Genomic DNA, 15512 nt, shown 5'->3' on the forward strand with positions numbered 1-15512 from the left:
TCAAGAAACCGGCTTACCATCTCTAGTGCTCCTCTCAGAACTCCACATAAGATGTTAGAGAACCATAGCTCATCTTGCGCTCGTCCATCATCTGGCAATTCGACAAAGTCTGCTAGTGGATTCTCGTCAAGAAGTAACGAGAATTGTTTGTTGTCATTGGTCCAATTGACAATGGCCGGCGTGATATTGAGAAAGATTTTGAATCCAATCTGGCACAATCAGGGTTGATTAGTAGATAGTCCGCGAAATAGGTAAGGAGAGTAGCTTGCCCTGGAGATGACTTCCGCTGTTTCTTTGAAGTTGCTACATCTTCCAGTATTTGACTTGGCGAAAAAGTCCTCAATCAAACGCAATCCAATATTGTAGCCCATTCGATCTAGCTGTCTATTGACCTCAACATAATTGCTGTCATAATCATTGCATAGCTGAGCAACGATTGTGCCATATGTCAGAGTCACTAGTTCAGCATTCACTTTGTCCACCCGGGTTCTAGCCGTCGGTTAGAGGAGAGATAAACTATTGGGCCTGTTGTATGGTGGCCAAAGGTCCAGAAACATACTTCCATAATCTGGCCTCAATCATTAGTTGCAAAGAACCATGGCGGAGGATGATTTCCATACTCCTCTCCAATGCGCGTCGCTTTCTGGGCGGTGGTCATGGTCGTCGCTGTGGGAAGTCCCAATACAGCTCAGTGCTCAGGGTTCTTATGAGGCCACTACCTCATGATGAACAACGGCTACCGTCTGGAGGATATGAGATAAAGATCTCTAGCTATGTGGATTCCTTCAATGATAGCTAACTCGTCAACGGTGAAGAAGAGCTATATCTAATGCTGAGATCATGCTATTGGATGTGTAGAGACCCAGCTTGCAAGTGGGAATGTTGCCAAGTATTTACACTTGACTGCGAGAAAATAGCAGTCACACTATGTAATACTATTTACTGACTATTTAGTAATCCGTACCAATATCTTCTGCGACTCCGAGTCTTTGAGGTCTTGTAACTTTGCTCAGAGTACAAGCTTTGCCCGCAGTATCCAACCATGATGCCGGCACCGAAAAGAACAGCTTCAGACAGCTTTTCCTCCTCACAACAGCTGGTAGTGAAAAGGCAGAAGTCCGATGCCAATCTCAGCAATGGCTCAGCCATTGCAGTTGTTGGCAACAATGCACAGAATGGCGCGCTTGTTCAACCGGTATGTAATCTAGGTCTCGCAGCAATATAGCATCTCCAGCTGAACTCAAGAACGAAGGCAGGCTGATGGAGGGGCTGGTTAGGTTTTGCGAACCAGTGGGCTGGAAGCTCCGATCATGGAACTTACAGGTATGCTGAGCTGTCTTGAGGATGATCACCTCGTTAATGGTCTTCTAGGTCACTCCGGAGAAGTATTCTCCACGCGGTTCGACTCAACAGGTCAACATATTGCATCTGGGTCAATGGACCGCTCCATCAGTCAGTTACCCCCTCAAGCCGGCACAGGTACGCTCCTAATTACAAGCAGTGCTCTGGCGCACCTACAGGCAGTGTGAGAACTACGGAGTCATGACAGGTCACAAAGGCGCCATCCTGGATCTTCAATGGTCGCGCGATTCTCGAGCGATATTCTCGGCATCAGCAGATATGACGGTAGCAAGCTGGGATCTAGAATCTGGCCTGCGGCTGAGGAAGCATGTGGGACATGAGGAGGTAATAAATTGTCTGGACGTCAGCAGAAGAGGTTCCGAAATGCTTCTGAGCGGTAGTGATGACGGATATATTGGTATTTGGGACCCCCGTCAGAAAGAAGCCATTGACTTCATCGAAACGGATTTCCCCATCACCGCAGTAGCACTAGCTGAGGCGGGGAACGAAATCTATTCCGGAGGTATCGACAATCAAATCAAGGTTTGGGATGCACGAAAACAGGAAGTCATCTACACTATGAGTGGCCATACAGACACAATCACATCACTCCAGGTCTCACCTGACTCCCAGACCCTCCTGTCACACTCACACGACTCTACTGTCCGGACTTGGGACATTCGACCATTTGCTCCTGTGGACCGGTCGATGCGAACCTATGATGGAGCGCCGGTAGGTCTCGAAAAGAATTTGATGAGGGCAAGTTGGGATCCCACAGGTCGCAGAATCTGCGCGGGAGCAGGAGATAGGACGGTGGTCGTGTGGGATACAAGATCTGGCAAGATGCTGTACAAATTGCCGGGCCACAAAGGGACCGTCAACGATGCACGATTTTCACCAACAGAAGAGCCCATCAGTGAGTCTGCCCTCGCCCCACAAGCTCGTTACTTGCTGACTAGTCCAGTCGTCTCTGGTTCGTCAGACCGTAAGCTTCTTCTCGGCGAGCTTGGAAAGTAGTAAGGTGGTGAGCGCAGCATTGTATCTCACACCAATCAGCAAATCTACTGCTCGACATGTGTCAAGTGAGTGCTCTATCTGCCAGTCATGTTCATGCACCCTACCGGGCCTTGAGATTCTCCGAAGCAGGACGCTACCGCATCAACACGACATGGCTTTGCGTCAATCTAATTGTTCGATCAATAGCCCATAGAAGCCCAGAGCCTGAGAGATCTTCCAGGTACCGGGCAGAGATACGGATTGTCAGGGAAGCAAGCAAGGGCAACCATCATAGAGTAAAGTGGCATCCCTATGCAGTGGGGTCCAGGAGAAGCAGAAGAGGCACTGCTAGACTATCATTACCTCCTTGTTCGCTTCCCGTAAAAAGGCCGAGAGCACTCCACTGTGAGTGAATACAGAGGGTCAGGCTTCGACAGCTCTACTCAATTACGATCTGTTGTCCTCAAGTAGATCGTCTGCATTTGACGTGTCTTTCTGCATACGGAGCACAGGAAGAGCTCCAGCAGTTAGACTTATGCACAGAGAATAGAAATCCACTCATTGGGACATTGCGTGTTCTAGTTCGACTTGTTTGAACGAGGAGTTTGCGCCTTAGAGAGAGACCGATGTAGCTAGTAATTGGTCTCGTGTTCGAGGATCGAGGGTTTGACGGGAGAACCTACTTGCGCAACTTCACAAAACCATAAGGGCTCCTGCATAATTCATGAGTGCGGAGATCGTGACAGAAATGAGATGTAATGCTGGACTATCGAAGTGGGTCTATGAACAATCTGTTCCTGCATCCCTAAGTGTCCCGTTATGACGACCTTATTGCATGCGCATTCTAGCAGAAAAGAACATTCCCACCGCCCTCTGCTATTTGTTCTCCGCTCTCCACTTGGCCTTTATTGATGTAACAGTCTCAATCGCCAACTTCTCACCTGTCTCCGGCACAATGCCAGCTTCAGATCCTCCCACCGAGCATATCCCCTCCCCTCAGTCCGAATTAGGCTCATCCAAACCTCTGCTCGACAGCAATGGCTGGGACGGGAAACTCAGGCATCCTTCGAAGGAGACTAGCACTTCGTCCGCCAGTTCAAACTGCAAACCCACTCTCACAAATCCCGAAGCCCTTACAGACCCCGACTACTCTGACCCAGATGCTCCACCACCAGACGTCGTCCCCGCAGACGAAGATCTACTCGATGACTACCCCACCGACAGCACAGACATCGACCTTGTACACTGCCGTATTAGCTCAATCCCATCCCTTCGCCTCTCCCGCTTCATTGCGGTAGAACGACTATGTCTGCGCCAGAACACCATCTCCTCGATCGAGTTTCCGGAGAGTTTCGGGCAGAAATTGCAGGATTTGGATCTGTACGATAATCTGATCAAGCATGTAGATGGGCTGGAAGGGCTTGCTGGAAGTTTAGAGAGTCTGGATTTGAGTTTCAACAAGATCAAACACATTCAAGGGCTGGATAAACTGAAGGAACTCAGGGATCTGTATTTTGTCCAGAACCGTATACAAAAGATTGAGGGTTTGGAGGGTTTAGGAAAGCTCAGAATGTTAGAGCTGGCGGCGAATAGAATACGTGTAAGTCTGGGTTGGCTGCAGTGATTGCGTGATTGAACGTTGAGCCTGCGCTGACGTGTGCTATGGACAGGATATTGAGAATTTGGAAAATCTGACTTCGATAGAGGAACTTTGGCTTGGGAAGAATAAGATTGCAGAGATCAAGGTGGGCGGAATCCAGCCTGTCCCATACTTCGCTCCCACAGAATATGCTGACGTGCGTCAGAACCTTTCTACCCTGACATCCTTGAAACTCCTCTCCATACAGTCTAACCGTCTTACCTCGATTTCTGGACTGTCAGCCCTTACCAACCTTGAAGAACTTTACATCTCCCACAATGCCTTGACGCAGATATCTGGTCTCGACACCAACACCAGACTCCGCGTCCTTGACGTCTCCAACAATCCAATCTCGCATCTGGAGAACCTTTCTCATCTTAGCCATCTGGAAGAGCTTTGGGCATCAAATTGCCAGATAGGGGATTTCACAGAAGTGGAGAGAGAGTTGAAGAACAAGCAAGAGCTAACGACGGTGTACTTCGAAGGAAACCCTTTACAAACGAAGGGGCCTGCGGTGTATAGAAACAAGATCAGACTGGCCTTGCCACAACTGAAGCAGATTGACGCTAGTAAGTCCTGGCGCATGGCAAGACACAACATATGGGAAGCTGACTTGACGATTTAGCGTATGTCAGGGTCTCGTGACCATAGACATCGATTTGTTCTTGTATTTTCGGTCGTGTTCCACCGGCGGCCTTCTTGGTCTCTGTCAAGCGTACACCTTTCTGAGCAGGAGACTAGGCAGAGAGCCATTGCTCGAAGATGTGCCCTTTCCAAACCCTACCCAAGTGAATAGGTAGGATCCATAATTGGCATGGAATATGATTAATGAAGCCTAGAGGCGGGCTCCGTGCCATCCCATCTCTGAGACTCTTCTTCTGTCTTCTCCTTCTCAATGCTGCGTCTCCAAGCTGCCATCAGTCCACCTTCTAGCTGCGGATCTTCCCGCCTGTCACTTGCGGAATAGAAATATCTAGACGGTACGCCATGCAGCTCGTCTTCACACCCTTTTCGCTGTTTGAGATGCTTGTCATCAATAGGTACTCGCTCCGTTTGCATCACATCGGCCATCTCCTTGACCTCCTTGGGTGCCCCACCAGCTTTCACCAAGTCTCCATAGCTCAACTGCAATGTGTCAACACGGAATGGTCCAGTGTATGGGTGCTGTCCATCCAATCGCTGATGGATAGCAGGATCTTCCTCCTCAACAATGTGGCAGCTGAAGGTGCGCTTTGGAGGGTGGTGTCGGCCGTGGAGGCCACGAGCATTATAAGGGTCTAACTCATCAGCTGAAGGCACAAGATCACCACCACAGACGATGGTGAAAGGATCTGAACCGATAGCTGAGTCCTTAGAGGAAGGCCGGTCAAACACAGCGAGGATGGTTTGGGAGGGTGATTGTGATGAAGAAGTGGGGCTTGGTTCAGACTTCAGGTGTTGGCGCAGAACTGGGTCATAGCGCTGATTAATGAAAGTCGAAATAGAACCGAATTTGGACTGTACTTCAGACAAGATGGCACGCGATTCAAATAAAGTGCTTGTTGGAGGAGAGATGATAAGCCGGACCTGGCGTAGAAGCAATGAGGCAGGAGAAGGGAGAATGGTCATCATCTATATCGACTTATGTGCGAGAAAGCCTGCCTTCCCAATGACAACCAGACTCATCTCATGATTTGCATTCATAGGTGAAAATGTTGCTGAGCAGATCATCAGCACCCAAAAGATTTTGAAAATCGTCCGTGGCCAACATTCAGGGCAGCGGAGTTAAGGTGGAAAATGACACTGCGCGTTCTAGCATATTATTGTACTAGTTCGCCAAAAATAGGTGCCATGCTGGTGGGAAAGTCATCCTTGGGAAGTGAAGCCCCGTTGACTTTCAAACGACTGCGCCTCTTTCCAGCCAGTCAAGGGTGACCTTGGGGTTAGCCTAGAGGATCCACAAATTTGATTACTGGTTGACTTTTGGGAGGGGTGACCTCCAACTCAGCACGTTAAATGCCTAAACTATCAAATAGTCGCTAGCGAGATCTTGGCGAATTGTTGCCTTTAGAGCTGATCAAAGGACTAATAGTCGCCCAACCAAAGCCAGAACCCTTTCGTCGACGTTCTTATCCTGAGAGCTGCGTTTTTCCCGCATTCTTCCATTTTCTCGTTCGTACTCAGACAGTCAGTCACTTTCGTTCTTCTCATCAGCACTATTCTGTTGTCTCTTGTATCACAATTGGCATCTCGCAAAGCCTGCCCCTGACAACCTTTCTCAGTGTTTCAGGCCTCGGAGCAAACGAACATCCACGTGCAACCCACATAACAATTTCGGCTATCTGCGACCACTCACTCCAGGTGAATCACTCGAGAAGAGATTCCTATGCCACATCTGCTTTACAAATAGTGCCGGCTTACACGTCCGAGCAGTTGAGCATAAGCAACGACTTCAAGATCGTGTGGACGCACCAGAAACCTGGTTAAGCTTTCTCAAGGTCATCGCTCCGTAACGGAGCAATCCGTCAACATTCACTCACACGAGTCACGGACTTCCCTCCTCGGAGGTCAGGCTGGTAGCCATTCATACCAGCCTTTTAGTGGAGGGTACCATCAGCGAGAGGGCACTGCGCCTACTCCTCCTGCATATCAGCAACCTAAGGCCGGGATGTATAGACCATATTCGAAGTGGCAATGGGCATTTGTCCTGACTGCACTGACTCAAGCAGGTATTGTGCTCGCATTTGAAGTGTGAGTACTCAAATCATTTACTTGCCCAAGGTGTACTGACATATGTATCTCGCTCAGATATGTCTTCGCTACTTTCCAGATTGATGTTCTTGACCACGAACAAATTGAGGCTGGGGAACCCATCGAGCAACCGAAAACCACAATACCAACCTTCCTCACATTATACATTTTTGGCTTCTTATATCAGCTTGTTCTAGTTTACGACGCCTTGCGCCTGAAGAACACCATACAAATCATCGGTCTATGTTTGTACAATGTCGGACTCCTCATCTATGGATCTGTGCAAGTGAACCAGATACAAGACGCAGTCGTCGATCTAGCAACACGACATGAGATCGACCAGGGCATCTGGGCGCGGACAAAGCCCTTTCTAATTGCTATTCCATGCGTACTAGCCTTGGGCACTGTGTTTCTTGCTGTGGAGGCACGGATGCTTTACGACGAGTTCGCCTGGACGATCTACAAACACATATCAGCTGATCTTCGTCTGAAGAGCAGATATCTCACCTACCAGATCTATATCGCCCTCTTGAAGTTTGACTTCTTCTTCTTCCTCGGCTTCACTGTGCAATTTGTTGTCATTGTGATCGACAGAGGCAGCCTCGAATTTGCCCTTACCGTTGCTGCGATTCCCGTCACAATCATCATCTTGATCATGGCAGCCTTTTTTACCAGGCGAGAAAATACCTGGGGCATGTTACTTACCATTGTGCGTACTCAGCCCTATATGAATCTACCTAGACAAAATACTTACCTTCCGCAGTTCCTCTATTTTGGCGGTCTTGCGTATTTCCTCTTCAAACTTGTTCGAATGTACTCAGCAGCACGAGAGGCTGCGTATAGGCCAGCAAGGAAGGAGTTGACGACATTTGCTGTTCTCACCATTATTCTGATTGTAACGACTATCATCTACGCGTGCATATGTACGCATAATTTCGGCAAAGGCCTTAAACCGTACATCAACGAGAAAAAGACGGACCATGAGGATGAGAAGGCCGGATATGGAGGATTGTTGGGTACGGAAATGTCAAGTGGACCTCCTAGGGTTCCTATCGGAGGAGCGCAGATGCCTGCGAGGATGGAAATTGATTAATTCATTGATTTTGTAATCTGAACTGAATAGCACTTTTTGCAGCGCTGTCGTCAGCAACCGCCTATTTTCAGTCGACTTTCTTCATGAACTATATGTCCGGGTTGAGTTACGTGTGGGCTTTGTACTAATGAATTCGTAGCCAGCACAAAGTATGAATTGTGTTGCAACGAGCTTAATACTGGGTACCTCTGACAAAGTATTCTCGACAACATCTAGTGCAAAACAGCTTGTCCTTTGCCTCAAGCCAACCCTTGAGGTATGTCGACGGACGCCTGGCGAATATCTGATTACCGAGGTCCGCAGCTTCACATGTCACCTCTAAAACCAAACCTCGATTCAGATGCGAATATACTCTCATAGATCCAATACCCAGAGAATTTAGTTACTGAGCCCAGCAGCACTATAATCTTTTCAAAGATTGCGCGTTAACAGACTTGTGCCGGAGTATCGGTTCTTTGTTGGGCTTGTGAGCAAGACCACTTCTCCAAAACAGCACCTATGAAGACCAACCTTCCACCATGGCCGCGCAATCCACGCTGAACGTAGGGGGCAGCCCCCCACATCAGCTTCTGAAGCAATACATTGAAATTCTGCGGTCAAGATATAAGCAAACATCACGCCCGGCCTGCCTCGCAGCCACTTTGGCCCTACTCCTTTCCGTCATATCTGGCAGCTATGGGGGCTACAGATGGTGGATCTGGAGGTCAAAAGACAAAGCGCAGGAGAGGACACTCCTAAGGAGAAATTCTGGTCTGCGGGGGAAGGATGGATCACGAGTTATCTTCGTGCCGTATCGCAATTCTACTGCAAAGGTTGTGATCTACCCAACCAAGACTACGACATTTGATGCGCATCGACGGCTTTTTCTCAATCCACCCCGAGCAGCACGATTGAGTGATGGGCAAGCTACGCCCTCAGTGCCTCCTCCACAAACCAAAGCTGGTCTCAATCTGGCTTTCTTACACCAATTCTTGAGTCTGCTTAGTATCATGATACCGCGGTGGAGCAGTAAAGAGACAGCACTTCTCCTCTCGCATGGCATGTTCCTGATTCTGCGGACGTATTTGTCGCTTATTGTCGCACGCCTAGATGGCGCTATCGTACGGGATCTTGTTGCTGGTCAAGGGAGATCTTTCATGCTCGGTCTTTTGCGCTGGCTCTCTGTTGGCACTCTGGCTTCCTACACGAATGCGATGATCAAATTCTTACAGTCTAAGATTTCGATTGCTTTTAGGACGCGGCTCACGAGATACATACATGACCTTTATTTACATCCGCAGCTCAATTTCTACAAGCTCACCAATCTCGACGGTGGCATTGGTCAAGGTGCAGACCAATTTATCACACAAGACCTCACGCTATTCTGTTCTGCTGCGGCGTCATTGTATTCCTCCCTTGGGAAACCACTGGTGGATCTTTTTGTCTTCAATTTCCAGTTATACCGGTCCCTGGGTCCCATCGCACTAACAGGGCTACTCTCCAATTACTTCGCCACCGCAACCCTGTTACGGCGTCTCTCTCCACCCTTTGGAAAACTGACTGCCGTCGAGGGTCGGAAAGAAGGAGATTTTCGTGGCCTGCATGCACGATTGATAGCCAATGCAGAAGAGGTTGCATTTTATGGTGGTGCAGACATCGAGAAAGTATACCTGAATAAAAGCTTCAAAGACCTACGAGGTTGGATGGAGGGCATATACAGCCTCAAGGTCCGATACAATATGCTGGAGGATTTTATTTTGAAATACTCGTGGTCAGCTTTTGGCTACATAATCACGTCATTACCTATCTTCTTACCCGCTTGGGGTGGTCTTGGTGGAGTCCTCGAACTTGCACATTCATCATCAGACTCTACGCCTGGTATCACCCTATCGGACAACCTTCAACGCGGACGTATGAAGGAGTTCATCACCAACAAGAGGCTCATGTTGTCACTTGCAGATGCCGGCGGACGCATGATGTATAGTATCAAAGATCTTTCAGAGCTTGCGGGCTATACTTCCCGTGTGTATACTCTAATTTCTACACTTCACCGTGTTCACGCCGATGCATATCTAAACCCGCGCCACCGTCCTGGCTTTCACCCTGAGCTGTATTCCTTGTCTGATGTGCAGGGCACCTTGCATTCTGGTTTTGACGGATTGCGTTTCGAGGATGTTCCAATTGTTGCTCCTTCTCTGTATCCTTACGGCGGAGATGAGCTCGTCGAGTCTCTTTCATATGTTGTGCACAGCGGTGAGCATCTGCTTATTAGTGGTAGCAATGGAGTTGGAAAGTCCGCAATTGCTCGAATAGCGGCGGGTCTATGGCCGGTCTATCGCGGACTTGTTTCCCGACCCCGGGCCATCGGCATGGATGGCATCATGTTCTTGCCGCAGAGACCGTATCTGAGCATCGGGACCTTGAGAGATCAGGTCATTTATCCTCATACTGAAATGGATATGCGAGAATCCGGGCGAAACGAATACCAACTCCAGAACATCTTGAACGATGCGAAACTTGGATATCTGCCAGATCGCGAGGGCGGATGGGATACTCGCAAAGAGTGGAAAGATGTGCTGTCTGGCGGTGAGAAGCAGAGGATGGCCATCGCTCGGCTTCTGTATCATGAACCCAGATATGCATTCATTGATGAAGGCACCTCGGCCGTATCGTCGGATGTCGAGGGCCTACTGTATCAGACAGCCAAAGATAGAGGCATCACCTTGATCACAATCTCTACGCGAGCAAGTTTGAAAAGGTATCACTCGTTCAATTTGAAACTTGGTCTTGGCGCAGAGAGTGCAGACTGGGAATTTCAGAAGATTGGGACAGATGAAGAAAAACTGGGCGTGGAGAGAGAATTGCAGGAACTTAGGAAAAGGCTTGGTCAGGTCGAGGAATGGAAGAGGAGACGAGAAGAGATCGAGGCAGAGCTGAAGAAGGTGTTGATAGAAGGAAGTGAAGATGCTCTGGATCCACCTCCTTACATTGAAGGAGAGGTTCCAGAAGAGCCATGAGACGGTACGGATGCTGTGTCGTAGTATGGATGCCTGGCATGATTAATTGAGAAAATAACACTTATTCTGTCCAATGTTGCCAATTAGAGTGGCATTGCGGCAATGTACAGTACGGCAACAGTACTTCAGGTCTCGGAGAAATTGACTTGTATTCCCCATGGTACCTGAATTTTGTACTCGTGCAGGTCGTGATGTATTACATAATCAGGAGCAGCTTCTGACAGAGTTTGAACAGGAGGCCTGTCTTGGCAAGAGATGATATACTGGCGTCCACTTACGCCAACAAAAAGGTGTGCAATCATTCTTGAAAAGCTTTTCCCTAGAAAGCCAATGCCAGGCACAACACCGCATATTATGGAGAAGCTCATTCTAATTTGCGCAACAGTGTTGACCAGCTCATCTCATCTTGCGGAGTATTTCTCCGCTCCTTATTTCCTTCTGGTCGCCGACATGTTGACACAGAACTCATCATGAGATAGACCTTGCTCCTCTCTTGACGTCGATTACTTTCTTTCAGCCCATGTTGTCCTCTGCCCTTTCATACCTCACATCTGCCTGTCATGGCTACCCTCCCTCACTTAGACATTCCGTCGACCATGAGAAAACCTGGTCCGTGGATCGTCCAGCATATCAATCCTTCAAGTGATGGTCAAGCCTCCAGCTGGGGCGCTCCGCCATATCGGGCAATCTCGAATGATCCTTACAGAGTCAAAATTGGAAGTCTCTGGGCTGAGGAAAAGGGCATTGCAACAGCTGGTAAGGGATGTTCGCTTTCCCATCATATCAAAGACTGTTGCCCACATTTTGAGCTTGACACAAACTCTCTGCTATGTCGAACGGCCTTTTAAATTATAGAGGCTGCTCCTGTGTCCATTCTTTGGTTTGGCCTGCCTTTTGACTCTCTGCTTCGCCACCACTAAATGCTGGGCTCCTGGCTCTGATGGCCAGTTCGCATCAACATTGCGGCGAACGGACCCATGGCGCGGCGAAACACCTTCGGAATCAGCTGTTTGCCGGGACTGGCAGTTAAGCTGACTAGACTGTTGCAGGAATCAACTATTATCTCGACAGGCTTCCGAATGGCTACCAACTCATGGACTATCCCAAACTAGGGGATGAGAGCACTGTTGGTTCTTGTCTACATTTGCTACAATACAGACAGCTCTTTAACCTAGAAATAGCGATACAAACGTCTCTTTGGTCACCCTAGCGGCAAATTCTTTGACTCCACAGTCAAATTTTTCCAACATTTCTTGTGGTTGATGAATGGTATGAAGGACGAATGCCAATGTATACTCTGTTTCAAGGGCCCCAAAGCAGCAGCACAACCGAAATCAGTCTCTACCTTCAAGCCCCGTCCGCGAGTACCAAGAGAGATGCACAGTAGGGATACCACCGTAGATTTAGGTGAGGATCGTGAACAGCTCAAGCGATGCCGGTTTCTTACTACTGAATAGGGAAACGCGCGAAGCCGGTGAAGAATTACTTTGACAAGAAGCTGTACACGCAAAGAGGTTTGCCATCTGCGTCATTGCTCTCACACGATATACCTGACTTGCCGTTAGACGTCCGCATCGCAAAGCTAGCAGAGTCGGTTCTTCCGACTGATGAAGAAGGGACACCGGATATCTACAAAACACTCTTACAGCTTCTGCACAAGCTCCGAGAATCTCGAAAACTCATCGATGAAGACATCGAAGAGAAGGCTTCTCCCGACTGGCGTGCCGAACACAATGACAAATATGGCGACAATTTCAAAATCCTGGGTAGTCACCTCATGAACGTCTCGCTTCAGCACAGCTTTGTCCCACGTATTGGAGAGCTTGTTCTGTGGTGCCCAGATCATCCAGATGATGTTGACATTATCTACAATCCCGCCATTCATGGCTACCAGTTTTATTCTTCGGAACGACAAACTTTCCACGGCTTTCCTAGATGGCGAGGAGGCATGGTAACGCAATGTCCATCTACAGACGAGAGTGTCGACTTCCCTGATGTACTCTGTGTTGTAGATCGCAAAGACAGCCTCAACAGAGCTGGATTTCGTGTGGAGACTTTTCCCGATCCCAACAACAATGTTGACAAAAGCGCAAGCAAGCAATACAAATACATACCGCTTCGCCAAATAAGGCCCCTGAATCAATGGCAGAGGGTGCTACGTGAGATTCCGGAGCAGAAGCTCGATCCATCCATCCAACATGCTCTTACTTGTATGGTCTCGGTGTCTCTGCTTGAAAAGTACCGGTTTATCGGCAAGTGGCCAGAAGCGTCGATCTTCTGCAAGGGTGTCTATGTCGGGGCTGAGCTTCTGATTGAAGGCGATGCCGTCAGGATACTCCCATCCGAAGGGGAAAGATGTACGGATGTCTTGGTCATCTCTTCCATTCGTTTGCATCTTCACGACATTGGCGAGGAACATATCCGAAATGGATCCGCTGGCTTTTGTAGAGCGTCTTCCATTACCCTGGTTGGAACAGCGTACACCCTGGATCCTTCCCGTGCATTTTCCGAGGAATCTGCAACATCGGCCTCTGCTTCCTCACCTCGGGCCGTCTCCACGGATGTTATCAAGTATGCTTTGCCCACTGTGGGAGCTGCTGCATATGGCAATTGGTATGCGCTCCACAGTCCGAAACATAAAATTGAAATCACCCACGATAGAATTCTTGGCCGCCTCTATGAAAGTGGTGCGATGGGAATGTGGAGTGGCACTATGGGGAACCGCAGAACTTGCAAGGACCCACCGTCACTGTCCTATGACCTCTCTTCCGTGCTTGCTGGCAGGAAATATGGTACGCTGACCGATGAGCGGATTTCGGAAGCTCGAGATGGGAAGATCCACTGGCACTGGGCCGACACTCGAGTCCAGGCGCTATCACTTGAAACCGTCAACGGTATTGAAGTTGGGGCGTATGATACGGTTCGCGATTTGAGGACTATGCAAGCATGGCGAGCCAGGTTGAAGATCATCGACGGGCTTAGTACGCAAGTGGATATCAAGGACTCGATGCTAGCAAAGCAGAAAGGTCGACCCAAAGGAAGTCGTGTCGTTGGTGGCGTCGTGGTTGGACCCGATGAGGAAAGTGAGAGCGAGGAGGTCGATCCACCGGCCAGAGGTAGTTTTAGCGAGGCTGTCAGGTCTAAGAAAGGTGTTGGAGGCATGGTTGGAGCAGGCGCTGCCATTGAGGAAGATGACAACGATGAGGATAGGGAAGCTGGAGCGGAGCTTGGGAATGATGACACGGAGGAGGATGAATCTCCAATATCTCCATCCAAAGTCAGTATCATGGAGCCCAGGTCTAAAAGAACTTCCAGCGGATTCATCATACGTCAGGATCCGGACATCGACATGCCGGACCATCCACCATTCCACAAACGCTCAACCTCGGACATTCCTCCCGAAGTGCGCGGTCCCACCAAGGCACGAAAGAGCACTGGCGGATCCAGACTCTCATCCATCTTTGCAGGACGTTATGATCGTAGCATTCCCGCTGCTATGAATCAAGAAGAAAGCCGAGGCGCAAATTGGAAAGGTAAAGGACGAGCAGACGGCGTCAGTGCAGACTACGACCCAGACACTCCATTTCGGTCCATTGAACCCAATAACGCTATACCCATCGAAGAGGATAACGATGAAGATAGCAGCGACAACGCAGAGGAAGAGAATCAGGAAGAGGATCAGGAAGAAGAATTCTACGTCCCCGGAGATTTCGTGGAGCCGGAGCCTAAAGATGACGATGATGAGGATGAGGATGAGGATGAAGATGAAGATGAAGATGAAGATGAAGATCGTGAGGGTGAAAATAAAAACGAAAACGAAGACGAAGACATGACGGATGATGAAGAAGAGCGCATACGTACGTTGGCCATCTTTCAAAAAGACACCTTTGATCGGACGGGCAAGAAGATCGTGTTCTGAAGATGTTGAGCATACTGGGAGATCGATTTGGTCCTGTTGGGTACGTGGAGAGAGGTATTTTGGCTGCTGGCATTGAACTTTGTTAGGCGCAGGGAGCTGCTTGCAACTTCTTGCTGAGGGTTTGCCGAGTCACCAGACATGCAGGATTCCTGATCTTCCGTCTTCCGATCTTTCGAAGGATGGTTTGAGCTCCAAAAAGCCTCCACTTGAAGACGCTTGGAGCTGTAATGGATTCATTGCAAGAGAATCGAGCGCAATCATTGCCATGGGACAGTGTAGTCAGGAGGCCGTTGATCTGGACATGCAGGGACGAAGAGAGCGATTACACAAGAAGCAAATCCTAGCTACCGTGGCTTGGGTCTAGGCGAATGAAATACCTGGGGAACTTTGAGCTAGCAAAAGAAAACACACAACGAAATGGACAGAACAATTCCGAGTTCGGGTTCTTTTGATTTTTGATTGTTGATTGTTGATTGTTGATTGTTGATTGTTGATTTTTGATTGGCACCTTTGCCCTGTACTGACTTGACTGTCTGACCAACCTGCAAAGACAGAGGGTAGTAGACCTTTCAACACGTTTTCTCAAGCTGTGTCTTCCATCCGTAACATGCACTCTCGATGCAATCACAACCTGCACTGCACCACGTCTCTTCCTACTCAGCTGCTGCTGCACGAGATGAACACTGCATTCCTAGTATTTGTAAGGGGGGAGAGGGGGGGGGCTGTCAAATATACAGACTCCCCATGCTTGGTTTTGGTTTTCAATCTTGGCGAAAAATAAATATATATATATAACTA

General features: G+C 48.8%; 6 protein-coding genes across 6 annotated transcripts; 5 read left to right on the plus strand and 1 right to left on the minus strand.

Moving 5' to 3' along the window:
- Positions 1-1045: 1045 nt before the first annotated feature.
- Positions 1046-2358, plus strand: EPUS_02357 (uncharacterized protein; the record flags this gene model as incomplete). The annotated part of the gene is made up of 5 exons (XM_007805263.1): positions 1046-1195; positions 1278-1323; positions 1372-1452; positions 1502-2257; positions 2306-2358. 5 exons carry the CDS (start codon positions 1046-1048, stop codon positions 2356-2358), a joined length of 1086 nt encoding a protein of 361 aa, XP_007803454.1.
- Positions 2359-3292: 934 nt separating this feature from the next.
- EPUS_02358 (uncharacterized protein) lies at positions 3293-4621 on the plus strand (the record flags this gene model as incomplete). The annotated part of the gene is made up of 3 exons (XM_007805264.1): positions 3293-3937; positions 4008-4545; positions 4602-4621. 3 exons carry the CDS (start codon positions 3293-3295, stop codon positions 4619-4621), a joined length of 1203 nt encoding a protein of 400 aa, XP_007803455.1.
- A 180-nt stretch (positions 4622-4801) lies between these two features.
- On the minus strand, positions 4802-5584 carry EPUS_02359 (uncharacterized protein; the record flags this gene model as incomplete). Its single annotated transcript, XM_007805265.1, has 1 exon — positions 4802-5584. The coding sequence occupies one exon, from the start codon at positions 5582-5584 to the stop codon at positions 4802-4804; it is 783 nt and encodes a 260-aa protein (XP_007803456.1).
- A 1039-nt stretch (positions 5585-6623) lies between these two features.
- EPUS_02360 (uncharacterized protein) lies at positions 6624-7799 on the plus strand (the record flags this gene model as incomplete). Its single annotated transcript, XM_007805266.1, has 2 exons — positions 6624-6706; positions 6764-7799. 2 exons carry the CDS (start codon positions 6624-6626, stop codon positions 7797-7799), a joined length of 1119 nt encoding a protein of 372 aa, XP_007803457.1.
- A 518-nt stretch (positions 7800-8317) lies between these two features.
- Positions 8318-10795, plus strand: EPUS_02361 (uncharacterized protein; the record flags this gene model as incomplete). Its single annotated transcript, XM_007805267.1, has 1 exon — positions 8318-10795. One exon carries the CDS (start codon positions 8318-8320, stop codon positions 10793-10795), a length of 2478 nt encoding a protein of 825 aa, XP_007803458.1.
- A 560-nt stretch (positions 10796-11355) lies between these two features.
- EPUS_02362 (uncharacterized protein) lies at positions 11356-14714 on the plus strand (the record flags this gene model as incomplete). The annotated part of the gene is made up of 4 exons (XM_007805268.1): positions 11356-11551; positions 11845-11921; positions 11977-12202; positions 12253-14714. 4 exons carry the CDS (start codon positions 11356-11358, stop codon positions 14712-14714), a joined length of 2961 nt encoding a protein of 986 aa, XP_007803459.1.
- Between the last annotated feature and the right edge of the window lie 798 nt (positions 14715-15512).

This window comes from Endocarpon pusillum (assembly GCF_000464535.1).
Source record: "Endocarpon pusillum Z07020 unplaced genomic scaffold scaffold4192, whole genome shotgun sequence".
Taxonomy (NCBI): domain Eukaryota; kingdom Fungi; phylum Ascomycota; class Eurotiomycetes; order Verrucariales; family Verrucariaceae; genus Endocarpon; species Endocarpon pusillum.